The sequence below is a fragment of the Terrapene carolina genome, unplaced genomic scaffold, assembly GCF_002925995.2.
Source record: "Terrapene carolina triunguis isolate 2854851 unplaced genomic scaffold, T_m_triunguis-2.0 Scaffold96, whole genome shotgun sequence".
Taxonomy (NCBI): Eukaryota; Metazoa; Chordata; order Testudines; family Emydidae; genus Terrapene; species Terrapene triunguis.
Window position 1 is genome coordinate 71,654,536 of NW_020664447.1, and position 18,776 is coordinate 71,673,311.

The following is an 18,776-nucleotide window of genomic DNA, read 5'->3' on the forward strand; positions in this document are numbered from 1 at the left end:
ATTATCGAAGTTTCTATTACTTTTTGGAACTTAAGACTAACTCATTTGTGTGTGTATGTTTACCTTTAATCTTGTAAATAATTTATTTCTTTTTTGTAATTAATAAATCTGTAGTTAATTTACTATAGGATTGGCTACAAGCATTGTCTTTGGTAAAAGATCTAAGGTGTAATTGATCGGGGGTAAGTGACTGGTCTTCTGGCAGTAGGAGTAATCTGAATATTGTTGTGATCTTTGGTGTAAGGAACTATCTATTACAAAGGCAAGCTTGCCTGTGTGGTAAGACAGACTGGAGTACCCAAAGGGACTGTCTGTGACTCCATATTAAGACTGTTATAGTGCTTGAGGAGTTCACACTTGATACCTGGTTGGTGAAATCTAAGTTCAGAACTCATAACCTGGTTGGGGTCTGTGCCCTGCTTCTTTGCAGTCTGCCCTGAGGTTGGTAGTCATGCTCGTGAGCCACTCCAGACAGCTTAATAAACCTCCTCTACTGCTCTCAAATGCAATAGGAAGTTGACTTCTTCTCGTATATATGACTCATGAGATGGGTCCCTGAAGAGGGACTGGGAGGGAGGAGAGGAGGTTGGAACAGTTTGAAATTAGATGGGATACTCCTTGTTTATGATCACAAGGAGCCACCGATCCACAGTAATCCCAGACCAAGCTTCTTTGAAATAACAGAGGCAGCTGCCTAACAGAAAAATAGGGGATGGATTCAAAGATGATCCAGCTGAGCTTTTGATTGTCCCATCAAAACTGTTTGTGGGGCACCGGCCCCTGCTGCAAGGTTATCAAGGAGGTAGTTGAAAAGTGCCATTGATGGAAATGTTGGAGCTTCCTCAGTGGCTCTGAGGGATGTTGTTGGAACTGCTGCTGGGGCCTGTATCTGAATGAAGACTGAGGCTGCTGTGGGGCTCCTTACGCTTAGGAGCTGGAATGTACAGCCCCAGTGAATGGAGGTTGCTCTCCAATCTGTTAGTAGGGCGCAGCGCTTCATCCATGCTGCTGTTGAAGAGGTCATTTCCTAGAAATGGCAAGTCCTCTCTGGTCACTTGGACCTCGCAAGGGATGCTGCAGCCAGGGGGACCACTTCATTGTCAACCATTCTAGTGGCAGCATCTGACACATCCAGTGCTGTCTGGAGCACTGTTCTGCAGGTGAATTGTCCTTTTGTTATGTTGGATCTTAGTTTCTCTTAATATCCACTGGGGAGCCTGCCTGTGGCAAAAAAAAGTCATACTTTGCTGGGAGTACCTGATAGCTAGTAACTCTGAGTTGAAGATTCTCAGAGCAGTACACTTTCTGTCCCACAAGGTCCAGCTTCTTTCGATCCCTTTCTCGGGGTGGGGGAGACCCTAGTTTGTCATTATGGCCTCCCATGCAGCTTGCAGGAATCCAGGATGGGGTGCTGGAAAGACATACTCTAAATCTCTTCACCAGAACCTTTTGTGTTCTATCTGACCACTTGGAGGCAGTGGGCACCAATGCAAGTGTGTACCATATAACTTAAGCTCATTCATCAGTAGGGCCATTCTACCAATTGAGAGGGCAGAAGAATGTTTATTAGTTTGTGCTGCTTCTCTTACATGATCTCAAGCGAAATATTGAGAGTATCCACTAGCTTCCTCAGCAAATCCTGTGAAACATTCAACTTGTTCAGAGAGTGTATGGATGGTGGATCAGTCGCTTTGTCTGGGGAGGAGGAGGATGGATAGCCAGTGGCTGCTGGTGTTCATCCCCACTGAGCGCTTGTTCCTCTTCTACTAGGGGTTGTTGAGAAGTTGGTGCCAACTGTAGCAGCTGTTTGAGCAAGGCCGACTTTGGTTTAGAGATAGCTGAGGCAGCCATTTTCCTGACGCAGGGGTTTATGCCCAAGTGGCCCAATCGGTCCTGGGTTGGTGGGGTACTGAGGAAGAAGTGGGCACATGGATGGACACCAGCTTAGTGGTTCTCTAGAGGAGCCTGGTGACATGTGATTGCCTCTTATGGACTACTCCCTGGACTGACTGTCCATGTCCCACTGGGCCATCTTTGGAGGGGTGGGTTGTATTCTGGTAAGGATGGTCTGCTGCAATCACTTGAGAAAGATGAAAAGGCAAAGTCTTCTTCAATGGATGAGGAATAGCCCTCGAAGAGAGTCCTGTCTGGTTAGGTCTATGGCTGATTTTGACAGACTGTGAGATGGACCTGGCCTCTCTGAGTCTGTCTCAGATCAGGGACTCTGCTACTAGTCTCACCACTAAGTCTGCCGGTGCCAAGAATTACATCAGTGCTAATGAGTCCACGTGTGCTGGTAAAGAACTCTCTGTTGATGATTTCTTCAGTGTTGCAATGCTTGGTATTAGGCCTGCCGAAATTCCAGGCCCCAGGGCCAGGGCCGTCCCTGGTGGGGTGGGGCCTGGGGTGGAAGTGACGATTCTGTCACTTCTGGGACCGCCCACGCTGGCCAATCGTGCTGGCCCGCGAGGCTCAGAGCAGGCACACGTGCGTGCACCTAGGAGCCCTGCGTCCCGCCCGAGCAATTTAAAAGGGCCCAGGGCTTGCGGTAGCGGCCAGGGGCCCCCGGGTTCTTTTAAATCACCTGGGCCCCTGGGCAATTGCCCCTTTTGCCCCCTCCCCCATGTCGATGGGCCTAATTGGTATCCACAAGTTTGGCATCAGTTTCCTTGGTGACAGGTTGTCTAGTACTGGTGTGCAGAGACAGTGCAGGGTCAGCTGCTTGAACAGTACTGGGGAAAGTGCAATGCTTATTCTGGGACGCGACCATTGGTGCTGTTTTTGCCTTTGCACTTAGGCAAGGTTCAGTCTTAAGACTCTGATGAGCTGAAACCTAAGGAGAGGACTTCTTCCTCTTAGATGAGGAGGGAGATCAGCACCTTCCCTGGTCTCTAGCATGGAGCGACTTGTTGCCCATACTGTGTCAAAGCTGAAGCTGCTGAAAAGCAAGATTTGTAAGTGTCCTTCAAGCTCAGTGTGACATTGAGGCTCACAGGGGCACTGGAGAAGTAAGACTGGCCAGGAGGATGTGGTCTGTCAGCGGGTTTGCCTGGGTCCAACAATGCTCACAGGGGCACTGGACAAGTGAGACTGGCCAGGAGGTTGTGGTCTCACAGCAGGCTTGCCTAGGTATGACAACGTTTGCATCACGGTCTCAAGGAGATGTATCTTCATCTGCCATATCTAGCTTTCAGGGTGCAATTTAAGAAAGTCTTGTATACCAAACAGCATTCAGGCAGCTGCCCCTCAACTAAGTATGGAAGGCAGTTTGCATGAGCATAGCTGATGGGCATTGCTGTGTCACAGGAGGGCCAGATCTTGATTCCTGGATGTCAGTCTTTGGTCATTTTGGCCTCAGGTATGGGGTGGGGATGGGAGTTTAACCCTGTACTGAGGGGGGAGGGAGGAGAAGGGAGGTTGAAGAGACATGGGCACCATAAGGTTCAGTCTCACAGCCATGGCTGGCAAGAAGGGATTAAGGTTGTTGAGGCCAGTCCATCCCCTTATGCTCTCCTGGTGGTCTCACAGCTCTCAGGACACAGGCACAGCCCTAAAGGACACTCCTATTCAAAAAGAATGGGATCTTGTGTGCATGAAACATATGCATACCAAGAATGGAATCTGTGTACAATCGCTTAAAGAAGAAGAAAAGGTTTGCTCAAACTTATGCTTAATTTCCTTAAAAGAACATACCTACTGTTTAGGCACAAACTGTTTCCTATAACATGAGTGAAAACAAGCCACAAAATTCTAAATAGTGTTTCATTTTTTAAAATCTCTCTTTCCATTTCTAATAAAAAAAATTAGACAGTCACAATTTTATAAGTCAGATCAGAAACAAAACAACCAATGTTTTGTCTTTTCTTGCCTATGGAAACACTTAACAACTAACCTTTACACAGAGTTCTGTGACAGATTCATACCTGAGGATTCTTGTATGCAAATATATTGTCAGAACTAGAGGCCATAATTGCAGTTGTTAACAGAAAATTGCTCTGTTAATTCCTGCTCCATTCAATACTTGTGAAATGGAATGTGCAACACTCACAGCAGAAAAATGTATCTTCAAACACGAACACCAAAGAATGAAAAACAGAAGCTGATTTCATAAAATTATTTGTCAGTGCTTATTTATCCTGTACAGTATTTAAACATCAGAGGGGTAGCCGTGTTAGTTTGGATGTGTAAAAAGCGACAAAGAGTCCTGTGGCACCTTATAGACTAACAGACGTATTGGAGCATAAACTTTCGTGGGTGAATACCCACTTCGTCAGACGTCTGGGTATTCACCCACGAAAACTTATGCTCCAATACGTCTGTTAGTCTATAAGGTGCCACAGGACTCTTTGTCAGTATTTAAACAGGAAATTCAAAGGAATAAGAAGGAACTGGATGTTTTAAGTGACTGTAATATTGGATATTTGAAAGTCAAGATAGAGCTTTCAAGGAAAATTTAAATAATATTTTCCCAAACTAACTTGTGCCATTAGTCCCTGATTTTCCTCAGCACTAAAATTTACCCCTATTTAAAAAGAATAGTTACTTTTAAAGGAATAACTGACTATTTAAATTTGGTTTAAAATTGAGATTTTCTAAAAATAAAATTCTTTATTATGCTTAAGACTAAAAGGAATGTTTCCAAGTTTTTGTTTTTTTTAAATGCCAATGGAAACAGTCGTATAGCTGTTTTTACACAAGAACATTCTCTTTCAGTATTTGGAACCCAAACACAAATGCACTGAAATCTGAAACTGACTATATATACAATGTATTAATCCAGTTTCCATTTCGATTATCCAATCTAAGGAAGATGTAAAAAACAGACAGCATAAATAGTGAAAAGTAAAATGATTTTAAACAGTCTTTCATTTTTAATAATTTAAGATATTAGGAGCAAAGAAATTTGATTATTTTACAACACTGCAAGCTGTGTCCCTTTGTTTTATTTAACAATAACATTTAAAAAATTGAAGTAAATGTAAAGGTACTGATTTAATAAGGCACTTCAGCATGTGCAATGCAACTATTCATACAGCTAAAGTTATGTACTTGCTAAGCTATATTGCTAAATCAGGGCTCATGATAGAAAAATGGGAACTGGTTTGAGTCAGATTTCCAAAGGAGGTAAAGGGAGAGAAGAATAATTTATGAAGAATTTTATTTCTTTCACCTGGAAGAAGGGATGTTGTCTGATTTCATCAGCATCACCTGGACCACAGCCCAGCCTTTTCTTGGGATCTTTCATCAAAAGACGCTGAATTACATCTTTAGCTAAAGCACTCATTTCTTGGGGATACGGAGGTTCACTTTTTAATATTCTCCTGTAGAAAAAATGTTAATTACTTAATAACATTTCATTATGGTATTAAAACAAAAGACAACTGCTATGTATATATTGGATAGTTCTACAATAAGAAATGTACAGTTTCTTGCCACTCTTGTCACATACAGTATTCTTGTATGTGAGCTTATTGCATTTGTTCTCTGTGCAATATACTAACCTGGACAATATGACCTTCTGAGTAATTAGCTTGGGAAGAAATATGAAAGCCAATGAATGCAATAAAATTCCTCAGCTGGACTAACTGAACAAATTACTGGTGAAGACATCTTTCAAGTCAAAAACTCATCTGGCCAAAGTAATAACAATGATTAAAGTTGTTTTTAAAACAAAAGAGGATGTCTGGGGAATGACAATTATAGGCTCAAATTGGAGATAAAGTTTTCCATGAAAGGACTACTGCACACAAAAAACAGTTACCTATCTTTTGTAACTTGTTCTTCGAGATGTGTTGCTCATGTCCATTCCATTCTAAGTGCGTGTGTGCCCATGTGGACAGTTGTCAGAATTTTTTGCCTTAGTGGTATCTGTCGGGCCGGCTGAGGCACCCTCTGGAGTGCCATGCTCATGCACTGGTATATGAGGCGCTGCCAGCCCTAGACCCTCTCAGTTCCTTCTTGCTAGCAACTCCAACAGAGGTGTAGGAGAGAAGGTAATGGAATGGACATGGGCAAAATATCTCAAAGAGCAACAGTTACAAAAGGTAGGTAACCATTTTTTCTTCTTTGAGTACTTGCTCATGTCAATTCCATTCTAGGTGACTCACAAGCAGTAACCCTGGAGGTGGGCTCACAGTTCACGAGCGTGCAGCTTGCAACACTGCTCTACCAAAGCCAGCATTGTCCCAGGTTTACTGGGTGATTGCACAGTGGGACGTAAACGTGTGGATGGCCAACCAGGTAGCGGCCCTGTAGATATCTTGAATCGGCACCTGGGCCAGGAAGGTTGCCGATGAGGCTTGCGCCTTGGTTAAATGGGCAGTTACGATTGCCGGAGGTAGCACTTTCACCCGTTTGTAGCAAAAGCAGATGCAGGCAGTCCATCTGGGGAGTTCCCCACCTCCGGAAGATCATGCTGACCACCTCTGGATGAACTGACCACTCGTTGCAAGACGAAGTCTTGCTGAGGTGATCTGCCAACACATTCTTGGCCCTGGGAAGGTGCGAAGTCATGAGATGAATGGCATGCTACACACAAGTTCCTCCCCCCACCAGGGAGCTCCTTGGCAAAGGGCTGATGACAAGGCTCCGCCTTGTTGCTTGATGTAAAACATCACATTTGTGTTGTCCATCAGTATCTTTACCACCCTGCTCCTCAGATGAGCATGGAAGCCTGGCAGGCCAAGCGAACCGCTCTGAGCTCTCGGCCGTTTACATGGAGGGAGAGATCATCTTGCTGCCAACAACCTTGCATGCTGAGATTGCCCAGATGGGCTCCGCATCCCAGCTCTGAGGCACTGGAGACCAGGATCACCAACGAGGAGGGGTACTCTTTTGGAGGAGGGCGGTGCCTTCGTAGTGGAGAAGAGAGTCTTGGGAAGGATCTGGAGGGCGGCCACCAGGTGGATGGTGAGGAGGAAAGGAAAGGAATTCGACAATGTAGCCCTGGTGGATGATGTCCAGCACCCAACGGTCAGAGGTGATCCTGCCCAAGTTGTGGGCAAGGAAGGCAAGACGACCCCTGAAGATGATTTGTGGCATGGCTGGAAGCCCCAAGGAGGGTTCATGGATCACAAGGGAAGAGTCAAAAGGGTTGTTTAGACAGTCAGTGAGAGGTGGAGGAGGCGGCAGAAGAAGAATGGCGAGGCCGTTGGGAGTCAGGACAGCAAGGAGGTGGATCAAGTGGCCGCTGGGGGTATGGCTGGTAAGTGGTCCATGGGCAAGAGTGGAAGGATGGGTGTTGTTGCCGGTGTGTGGGGGGTAGAATATAAATGCCCAGGAAATGAAGGGTTACTCGGGAGTCCTTAAGAGAGTGAAGGGACTCATCCATTTTGTCACCTCACGGGGGAGGTCCTCAAGGGTTGTCTGGACCTCTTTGGGGAAGCCACTAGACTGGACCCAATAGTTGGGGCATAGTACCACACTGGATGCCAAGGAGCGAGATGCAGTGTCCCGGTATCAACCACGGCCTGGAGGGCCATTTTGGCTACCAGTTTGCCCTCGTCTAACAGGTGTTGGAACTCTTGCTGCCTGTCTGGTGGAAGAGAGTCCTGAAAGTCTGCCAGTTTGGAATAGGGCAGGAAATCATATTTAGCAAGAATACCCTGGTAGCTGGCATTGCGGAACTGTAACCCTGCTGAGAATAAACTTTGCAGCCTGGCAAATCCAGTTTTTTGGCAGCATGATCAGGGGGCTAGATTTGAAGTGTTGCTGACGGGCGCGTTTGGTGGCGGCATGGACAACCAGAGAATTGGGTAGTGGGTGAGTAAAAAGGAAGTCAGTGCCCTAAGAGGGGACAAAGTAGCCGTGTTCTGCCCACTTTAGTGAAGGGGCACAGGATGCTGGTGTGTGCCAAACCATTTGGGCTGGTTGTAAGATGGAGTCATGTATTGGTAAGGCCGTATGAGAGGGTCCGGGAGGTTGAAAGATGTCCAGGAATTGGTCCTGGCGGGGAGTCTTGAACATTCTCCAGCGGGAGACAGAGCAGCAGCCATGTGACGGAGCAGGGACTGGTGCTGTGCGTGGTCCTCTGGTGGTGAGAGGGAAGGTGGAATAAGGGCATCGTCCAGTGACAACGAAGCGCCTGTGGGGGACCAGTGGTTCTGATGGTGCGGCTGGGGCCAACGGTGTGAGAGCATCCAGGGGTTCCTCCTGGAAGGTGGCAGTAGGGAAGCAGATGAGCGGTGTGGGCAATGCATACCGTGATGGTGGTAGGGGTCCCACGAGGGCCAGTGAGGCCAGGATTCGGGATCACCATGCATCAACAGCGCCCACAGGTAACGGAACCATGGGTCAGATGCAGGACCGTAGTCCAGAAGGTAAGACCAGTATCAAGGGTCCAGACTGTAGGAGCGGGCCAGGGAAAGGACCATGTCCAGGTCGAAAGACCAGTCGGACTCCGAAGGGTCCAAGAGAGAAGGAGCCGTCAGCACTGGTGGGACCAATGGTGCCAGACATGGTGCGGGAGGATTGTGAATGAGCAGAAGTGGCTCGTCCACCACCAGAGCTGGTGGAGAATGGTGGAGGACAAGAGGTTCATTGGCCAGAAAAGGGAGTCTGGGGCCGGGCAGAGGTCCAGAGCATGGCGGAATGTCCACAAACAGCAAAATGAGTTCTGCTGACGGTGTCAAGGGCGATAAATGGCCCGGAGTGCGCGGGACTCAGTGCAATTAGCATGAGGGTCCCGGTGGAGTTGGCAGTGCTGGGAGTGAAGTAGGAGTTTCTGGGGCCAGAATGGAAGATGGAGCTGGCAGTGAGAAATAGCGTTTGGAACAGTGCTCCGGGCGCACTCTCTTTGGAGCTGGAGCTTCCCTCATGATGTGCAACTTCTCACCCGACCCATCACAGCTTGGGGAGGTAATGCTGCACTTTGAGACGGTCCCCATCGGAGAGGCGCCCTTGTGCCCATGCTTCTTGTGCATGCAGCGGGGCTTCAGTGGGTGTGGCGGTGCTGCCGGTGATGCATGTGAGGGATCCAGTGAGGTGCTCACCGCTGGTGATGGATGCCGCTCCAATGATTGTGTCGGAGGCAGATCAGGTTGTGCACGTGGGCGCATTGCCTCTTCCATTAGAAAATTATGTAGGTGAAGTTCTCAAGCTGCTCGGGTCCGCAGTGGAAACAAGCGGCAGATGGAGCAGTGGAAAACTATGTGGGCATCACCCAGGCAGTAAAGGCAATGAGTGTATTCGTTGCTCACCGAAAAGGAGTGAAGGCACGAGGAACAGTTCTTGAAGCCGGCTTGACGGGGCATAGTCCCGGTGCCAGGGAGGAGGAGGAGAAGTCCCCGATAGAGGAATAAAGTCCAAGGGAGAACCTAACTAACTACTATGAACAAATGGACATCTAACTAGAGAAAAATTATGTACAGTAAAAGGCAAACGCAGTACTCTTAGTTGACTAAGAGCACTAAGGAACAGGGGTTCCGACTCTGGCCATGCAGTGGTAAGAGGGAACTGGAGCAGTGTCAACCTAAGCAGCCTCTTAAAACCTCAGACGTGCGACATGGCCAACGCATGATGCATGTGCGGGTCAAGGGATACTATTATGAAGTTTCAGCTCCGGCACATGGCATGCATGCGCACCCGTGTTTGGAATCCACATAGGGATCATCACTCAAAAAAGAATTATGCTTCTGCCAACTCACGTCTATGCCAGCGATAACTATTTAATCTATTCACTGTTGGCAGTTGACTGAAAGTTACCTGTAGTTCAACTTTTAGTCAGTATAGATAGAGAGAAGAAGAACTGGCTCAGTAGCAGTTCTTGGAGGTCTGTATAGCCTGTGTGGGTTGGTTAAGAGGTCTGTGAGATTTATTATTTCTGAAGTTGATCTTGGGGCAACTGGAAAATAAGAACCTGAAAAAAATCATCCTGTGGACTTGCCAAAGGACAGTCAGTCCTTTCTTAGTTGAGATGGTCCTGAGTTTTTGGGTCTGTCTGAAAGAAGCAAAGTCTTTGGACCAATGTTTTTCAAAGTCTAGCCCAGGCTATTCCCAAAACCGTTATTCTTTTCATGACAGGAGAAGTTCATAAGATGCAGCTTAGATTCTAAGTCACCTGTTATAAAAAAATAAAAAATATATGGAGATATACCTATCTCATAGAACTGGAAGGGACCCTGAAAGGTCATCAAGTCCAGCCCCCTGCCTTCACTAGCAGGACCAAGTACTGATTTTGCCCCAGATCCCTAAGTGGCCCCCTCAAGGATTGAACTCACAACCCTGGGTTTAGCAGGCCAATGCTCAAACCACTGAGCTATCCCTCCCCCCAACATAGGGTTTTAGCTGTAGAAAGTGAGTCACAATGTTGTCTGCCATCATCTAGGCCAACACTTTAATCAAGTCTATAGCCCAGTAAGCTAGCTTGCCTTTATTATATTCTACTTTGCATTATATTCAGCAGCAATGCAAGGAACCTAAAGGCCTGTATCCTGTAAGACATTTATCTTCAGCAAGTTGGCATAAGGCTTGAGGCCTATGTACTTGGAACAAATAAACTTTGTACAGATACACTGCCGGTATCTGATACAAGTACAGTAACTCCTTGCTTAACATTGTAGTTATGTTCCTGAAAAATGCTACTTTAAGTGAAAGTGTTAAGTGAATCCAATTTCCCCATAAGAATTAATGTAAATAGGGAGGATTAAGTTCCAGGGAAAAATTTTTTGCCAGACAAAAGACATTATATATACACAGTATAAGTTTTAAACAAACAATTTAATACTGTACACAGCAATGATGATTGTGAAGCTTGGTTGAGGTGGTGAAGTCAGAGGGTGGAAGAGGATGGGATATTTCCCAGGGAATGCCTTACTGCTAAATGATGAACTAGCACTCGGCTGAGCCTTCAAGGATTAATACATTGTTGTTAATGCAACCTCACACTCTACAAGGCAGCACGAATGAAGGGAGGAGACACAATAGATGCATGGCAGTGGCTGCAAACATTCCCTGCGGAAACTAAACGTGATGATTATCCCACTGGAGTGCATCACTCCCTCCACTTTTCAAAGTGCCGGGGGATGCGTGCGTGCGTGTGTGTGTGAGAGAGAGACAAAGACACGCATTGCCCCTTTAAGTATGTTGACACCACTCTAAGTACACTGCCTTTTTAAGTATATCAGCAAGTTGAGATAGCAGCTGCTGCCAGCAAGCTCCCTCCATCCTGAAGCCTGTGGTGTCCCCCACCCTGCTCTGTGGCGATGGGGTACAGGAGCACCCTGACATCAGCACCCCTCTTCCCCCCACCCCTTGCACAGCAAGCGGGAGGCTCCTGGGAGCAGCTCCAAGGCAGAGGGCAGGAGCAGCGCACGGCAGTGGTGGGAGGGACACCTGAACTGCCTGCCACTTGACAGCCTGCTGAGCAGCTGCCGCACAGGGAACTTAGGGGAGCTGATGGGGGCTGCCGGCCCACCCTGGTTCCAAGCCCCCGCCAGCTAGCTCCAACAAGTTGCTCTTCCTGCAAGCAGTGGACAAAGCAGGCGGCTGCCAAACAACGTTATAATGGAGCATTGCACAACTTTAAACGAGCATGTTCTCTAATAGACCAGCAACGGAACGACATTAAGTGAGGAGTTACTGTGTTGGGGTGCTAACAATAGAGTATTTAAAGGAAAGTTCTGACCACAGGTACATGATCCAACCACAAAAGTGTCATGGCAATGAATTGTCGTATATAACAGGTACATGAGCTACATCCGCAGATACCTAACCACAAAAGGGCAATGGTAATGAATTGATGTATATGATAATAAGTTGAGATCATTGATATACTAACCTATAGAATTAGTAACCTATAAAATTAGTAAGGTAAGGACATACAAATAAGGAAAAAGAGAAATACCCCTACTGAATATGCATCAAACACAGTGTCACTAATATATCATATTATAAAAGTTGCATCCCAGTCTAGGGGCGGTAGGAGAAGGAGATGTAGTCCTTGGGAGATGCCAGAATGATGGCCACTGGTGATAATGGGGACGGTGATGGTGATGAGGAAGGTGATGGCTAACATTTCAGATTGTTCTACAAGGGATGGTGTGAGTACATGGATGTGCAAATGTGCATTCTGTAGAATCTCTATCTTACTGAGTTGGGGTGTTTATGACTGTGCTAAATACATTAATAAATTCTATTTTTAGATATAGAAAAGTTCCTATATTGTGAGTGTTGCAATTGTGCACATCAGGGTTGCCAACTATATAATAATTTGTATAATACTGGGTCTGATCTTGGACAAGAACCTTTCAACCCTTAAAGTAATACCTGCGGATTCTTAAGTAATCAATATAATTAATACATAAGCTAAAAATTGGGATACAAGTCTCTAGTGGCAACATATACAAATTGCTAGTTATAACAGTGCCCACTTCACCACAGATTGCAAAAAGAAAGAGGTCTAAGTTTGTTTTTTAAAAACTTCTCAAGATAAGCCTCATGGAGTTTCTAGGCTCTTGAAGACAACTTGAATCAACAGAAAAGACACACACATGTATTTCCTGAATTTATAGGATCAAAGGTCCTGTGTCTGTTTCTTTGTCTCACTTATGTATGCTCTAACAATTATTATAGCATTGGTGTCAGGGGGTGAGGACTGTAGTTGTCATTGTCCATTGGGAGCAAGATCAATGGGAACCAGATACTCTCTTTCTTTGAGCAAGGTTTAATGAGGACTTTTAACTTGTGGGATGTAAGACCCACAAAGTCAAGAAAAAAATCAGAAATGGGAAATATCCATTTGGGTATGGATGCATTTTGGGTATCTTATCTGGGAATGGGTATATTTTCTTCAAATTGCCTATACAGCTTGCTCAGAGATTTAGATTTAGATACCTAGGTGCCACCCCGATGTAACAATACAGATACATGCTGGGTGCTCAAACAAAGGTTTAGTTCAGGGTGATTGGCCTCTTAAATCTCTCGAGTAAGGGTTTATAAGACACGAAAAGACTGTATATTAAACAATCTGAATGGAGATATTCAGTTTTGTTCACATTGTTTTCACTGTCTCCTCTCAGAAGTGCATCATGTTGGCAGAAAGAGAGCATGTTCTTTGATTTGTGTTGTTTGTTAGTTAATAAAGTAACTAACACCCATGATGTAAACTAAGAATGAGACCCCCAATTCTGCATATATGATCCAGTTGGATGACCTTCAAGGGCTCATATGTTGGCAAAGCTGTCCTGCAAACTATACAGTTCATCATTAGATGACAGAAGATATGACAGGCAGCTGTTCTGTTTGCATATGGTTTCAAATGTAGATAGTCTTCCATTCTACAACTATACCTCATTTTGTATGAGTGCTTTGGAAAGCTTTAATATGAAACTAGCACTTGTGTAAAGATGATCTTGCTGGAACACAAAGTTTCTATTTGTGCTGTTGGAGCTCCTCTCTGCAGCAGCACTAAAAATGCTACAACTGATTGTTCTCAAAAGCTTCAATGTCTATGTGCATGAGGACTTCTGAATTAGCTCAAAGATCTCTACCATGGTATTTTGAATGTGGAGTGGAGGTTGTACAGGTGGAGATTACACCCTTGCCACAGACCATCCATTGCCTTTTTCTGTTTGGAGCAAGGTTGTAAGCATTTAGGTGCAGTGAATATATCTTCATCTGTGCTTGGAAACCATCTACCACGCTGCGGGTGCTATTACAATTAAATATTATAAATACTAGGCAGACTCTTGTTGATGGTCTACCTGCAGAAGTTAATGAAACCAGTCTGCTTCCAGATGGCTCATTGAGAAATGATGAATTTCTGATTATAAGGATTTGGTAAGTGTTTAATCTAACATCTGAAATTTAATTGAACTGAAACAGAATAAGTTGCATTTTTTTCTAAATCAGGATAAAAGTCATCAAAATAATTTACAGGGTGGCACTGTAATAATTTTCTATGAGAAAACACACACCCTTTATTGTTTCATAACTTACCTAGAAATCTCAGCTTGGGAATTTTTCTCTCCATCAACTGTAAAAGGTGATGCTCCAGTTAATAACTCATACATAAGAACACCAAGACTCCACCAATCAACAGCCTATAAAATAAAAATTATATATATGGTACTTCAAAAAGCATATAAAAATAAAACAAAATCCTAGGAAATAGCTAACAAGAGAGAACTATGTTGCAGTTTAACACACAAAGGCAGGGTATGGTGAAATTACAGAATTAAGATATTAGAGTAATTAAATTGAGATAGCGTAGAAAATGTTTAAGAGTGTGTGTGTGTGCGCGCGCATATGCATGCGCATTTCCCCATTTGGCTTTATGAGAAAATACTAAATCATAGGTCATCTGCTCCAATCCCCTACACTGAGGCAGGACTAAATGTTATCTAGACCATCCCGACAGGTCTTTGTCTCACCTGTTCTTAATAACCTCTAATGAAGAAGATTTAACAACCTTCCTAAGTAATTTGTTCCAGTGCTTAACTACTCTTACAGTTAGTAAGTTTTTCCTAATGTCTAATCTAAATCTCCCTTGCTGTAATTTAAACCCATTGGTTCTTGTCCTGTCCTTACTGGCTATGGAGAACAATTTATCACCCTCCTCTTTATAAAAATCCTTTTACATAAAGACTATTGTGTCCCCCCTCAGTCTTTTCTTCTCCAAACTAAACAAACCCTTTTTTTTTTTCAAACTTTCCTCGCAGGTCATTGTGATGGGTTGTATGCCCCACACTGAAACAGCCAGAGTTGGGGGTGGGTCTGGGTGCCCCGGCTATCCACTGCAGAATGGTATTGCTAGGGCAGTGAATGGGAAGACTGCCTGAGTCACTGTGGGAGTGACAGTCAGGGCAGTGGGCATGAGGACTACCTGATTTTGCTGCTGCAGAGGGACTTACCATGGTGTGACCTGGCTGGAGGGCTGAGTCACAAAGGAGCTGTACTGCGACTCTGAGATGGAGGAGAGCTGCAATGGTGGAAGAGAAAAAAGGGAGCACTGAACAAGGCAGAGCTATCCCCAGAATCTCCAGAAGGGGGCATCACCAAGAAATGAGTATAGGACACTGTGACAGCATGTTGGAGAATGTGGGCAGGATGATACCTCTGGTATAAGGCGTCAGTGATAGACTGTGCATGACGAGTACCCTGAGATGAGGGGTTAGAGAGAAACTGTAAGGCAGTCAAATCTCGACAAAGGGGAAGGTGAGGGGCCATAGCCGAGAAAGGACCCCTATGAGAAAGTGAAAATGAAGATGTCAACAGTACAGGCTTTTTATTTTCCTTAGAGAAGTTATCCCCTACCAGGGTGGATGCCAGAGTTGCTGCTCCCCGATGGGACCTGATAAGCACCAGAAGCAGGTCCATGCCACAAAGGGACAGATACTGGAAAATCAGAAGAGACTGTGAGAGGCCCAAGTATACCTACAGGATTATTTGGTGAGGGTAGCTGATCAACAGCAGTGGTTGTATAAAATCCTAGAAGAGGGAATAGGACAGGTCATAAGGGCCAGGAAAGGGAAAGATGGTGTTACGGCTGTGATTCAATTTCCAGCATCCTTCCAAGTTAAACTGAAGAGATTAGGCTTCCTGATATTCATGGAGAGTCCAGTGATCATAATGGGGAAAGGTGGAAGCTGACTGTCTTGGTGGTTCATGCCTCTTGATATAAGCAAACATCTTTCTATGTAGAGGGGGCTTTCTTCAAAACAGAAAAAGATATGCTTGCAATAGTGTGACTTGATTTTCAAAAATAGTTAATAGTAACAAAATTTTAGAGCACATCTCATTTCTATAAAATAAGCTAGAATAATGGCTTGCAAAAACTAGTAAGTGTTTTCCTAAAATTAAAGTTGCAATATACATTTTAGCTTAGCACTCTAAAATCTGTGTTCACATCATTGACACATTCTGGGTAGTAACTTGATATGTACATTCTAATAAGGATCACATAGAAAATAGTTGTGAGATATTGTGAGCCCGGGTTTGGGTACTTGATTTCCCACCCCCAATCCTGGGTTAGGAGATCTGGAAATAGGCGGATCCCGATAGGTGGAAAGATGGACATCAGTGGAAGTTCTGTGAATCAGAACTGTCTGGATCAGCAGGGTGTTGGAAGAGGATGCTGGCTCTGTGGTGATGGATCTTCCCTCCAACTTGCGGTAGCAGGTGGATAGGAGGAAAGGCGTATCTGAGGCCGTCTGTCCAGGAAAGCATCACCCTTGGAATTGTGACATATGGCCCCCCAGAACAATTCAAAAGGGGAAGTTTTCTGATTGTCTGGGACACAAAGAGGTCCCATAACTGTGTAAATATCTTGGTTAGGACTGCTGTGGCTCTCCCATTCATGGTCCGCAGAGAAACTTCTCCTTAGTTTGCCTGCCAGGGAGTTGTGAAATCCCAGGATGTACACAGCTTGTACCATGATGTGGCTTCTGATACACCAGTTCCAAAGTCTGACTGCTTCCAGGCAGAGGGGATGATATCTCGCTCCTCCCTCTTTGGTTATATACACCACCGTGAGGATATTGCCCAACATTATCTGTACAAGGAGTGAGCTTATGAGGGGAAAGAAGGCCTTGCATGCAAGGTGAACGGCCCTCAGTTCCAATAATTTTATATGCAGCCTGGCCTCTTGTGAGGTCCAGGTACCCTGAGCAATGTGGTAGTCCACGTGAGGACCTCACCCTATAAGGGAGGTGTCTGTCAAAAATGATGGCTTTTAGTATGGGAGGGTTGAAAGAAATCCACACCATGACTTGAGTTTGACCATCAAGTGAGGAGTTAAGAACTCTGGTGGGAACAGTCACCATGGAGTCAATATGGTCCCTGTTTGGTCAGTAAGTTGAGTGGAACCAGGCTTGCAGACAGCGTATGTGGAGTCTGGTGAACAGAGTCATGTAGGGAATGTGATGCAACAGCAAGAGAGATGGGTGTACCGTAGTTCGCGGTTTACAGGTGATGCAGGAAATCAGGTTGCTTATCACATGAAATCTGTCTTCAGAAAGAAATGCTCTCGCAGAGACTGCATCCAACCATGCTCCTATAAAGTGTGTTGTCCTTATGGATGACAAAATGGAATTTTCTTCGTTTATACAAACGCCTAAGGTAGCAAGAAGCTGTGGAAGAGATCCTATTGCTGACATGATTTCCTGATGAGACTGGGTTACCAGGAGCCAGTCGTCCAGGTATGGAAACACAGTATAGACCTAGCATCTCATCTGGGCTGGTACCACAGAGAAAACTTTCATGAATACCCTGGGTGCTGTAGTGAGTCCAAAGGGGAGTACCCAAAACTGACAATGTGCCTGTCATACCATGAAACACAAGGACTTCTTGTGGGATGGGTAAATGTCCATGTGGAAATATGTATCATCCATGTCGAGAGCCACAAACTACATTCCTTTCTAAAGGGAAGGAATTATAGATGCCAGTATAATCATCCTAAATTTCAGCTTTTGGATAAAGATGTTGATAAAGCTGCCGAAAGTCCAGGATGGGTCTCCACCCTCCATCTTTTGGGGGCATTAGGAAATATGGAGAGAAAAAAAAACCTCCCTTGGTACTGAGGCGGGATGCGCTCTATTGCCCCCCACAATATTCTCTTGATAAAGCAGTCAGACTTTGGAACTGGTGTATCAGAAACCACATCACAATAAAGCTACGTACACCCTGGGAGTTCACAACAGCAGAAGTGAGAGTGGTCCCTGAAGGGGGATTGGGAAGGAGGATTGTGATGAGGGAAGGAGAGATAATTGATGGAATAGCCCTGATGGAGAATCTCCAGGACCCAACTGTCCATGGTGATCTTGTTCCAGCTGTAGGCAAACAGAATTGAGACAACTGCCAAAGGTGACAGGAGAAGTGGGTGGCATCTATGTGGCATGCAGGTCTCGACCTGTATGTCAAAAGTGGCCCTTGGCCTGCGGTTGAGAGTGAGTGGAGGCTGTGGCAGTAGAGGGAAGTGAGAAATTGAACCTCTGAGTCCTCTGGCATTTGTGCTCAGGTAGACACTGGTAATAGAGAGCTTGCGGAGAAGGTTGTTTTGCTCTAAAGGACTGTCTATGGTGGTTCCTCCTGGGGACTGAAGTGTAAATAACCAGGGACCTCAGAGTAGATCTCGAGTCCTTTAGTGAGTACAGGGATTCATACGTCTCTTCATTAAAAAAGTTGGACTCACTGAAGGGAAGGTCCTGCATGGTGTTTTGGACCTCCCTAGGAAATCCTTACAACTGTAGCCACAAGTCCTTCAGCATAGCAAGTTCTGCGGCCAAAGTCCTGGACATTATGTCTGCGGTAGCTACTGCAGCCTGGAGGGCCACCTTGGCTACTAACTTCACTTCACCTAGGCTAGGTCCACACTACCCGCCTGATTCGGCGGGTAGAGATCGATCTTCTGGGATCGATTTATCGAGTCTCATCTGGACGCAATAAATCAATCCCAGAAGCGCTCCCCCGTCGACTGCGGAACTCCTGCTTGCCAAGAGGAGGAAGCGCTGTCGACGGGGGAGCTTGCCTGCGCCGCGTGGACCCGCAGTAAGTAAACTTAGTTCGATCTAGGAAACGTCGACTTCAGCTACGCTATTCTCGTAGCTGAAGTTGCGTTTCCTAGATCAATCCCCCACCCCAGTGAGGACCAAGCCCTAGAAGCAGTAGCATAGCTAGCAGGGTGTAGCGGAAGCAGCCGCTTCCCCCGCCTTTCCAAAAGCGGCCGGAGGAGCGAGGGGGGGCGCAGGCTGGCGCCCTGCAGCACAGCCGGCAGCCATGGGGGGGCGGCGGGCGCGGCCGGAGGAGTGGGGGGGACGCGACCAGAGGAGCGGGGGAGCATA

General features: G+C 45.7%; 1 protein-coding gene across 1 annotated transcript in view; it reads right to left on the reverse strand.

The window, feature by feature from the left end:
• RPS6KA5 (ribosomal protein S6 kinase A5) overlaps positions 1–18,776 on the reverse strand; it is a 161,618-nt gene that overhangs the window by 67,730 nt on the left and 75,112 nt on the right. The window contains exons 7-8 of the mRNA XM_024209696.3: positions 13,936–14,039; positions 5,171–5,321 (exon numbers count right to left, since the gene is read on the reverse strand). Coding sequence (XP_024065464.1) covers positions 5,171–5,321; positions 13,936–14,039 — 255 coding nt within the window. The remainder of the gene's footprint in view (positions 1–5,170; positions 5,322–13,935; positions 14,040–18,776) is intronic.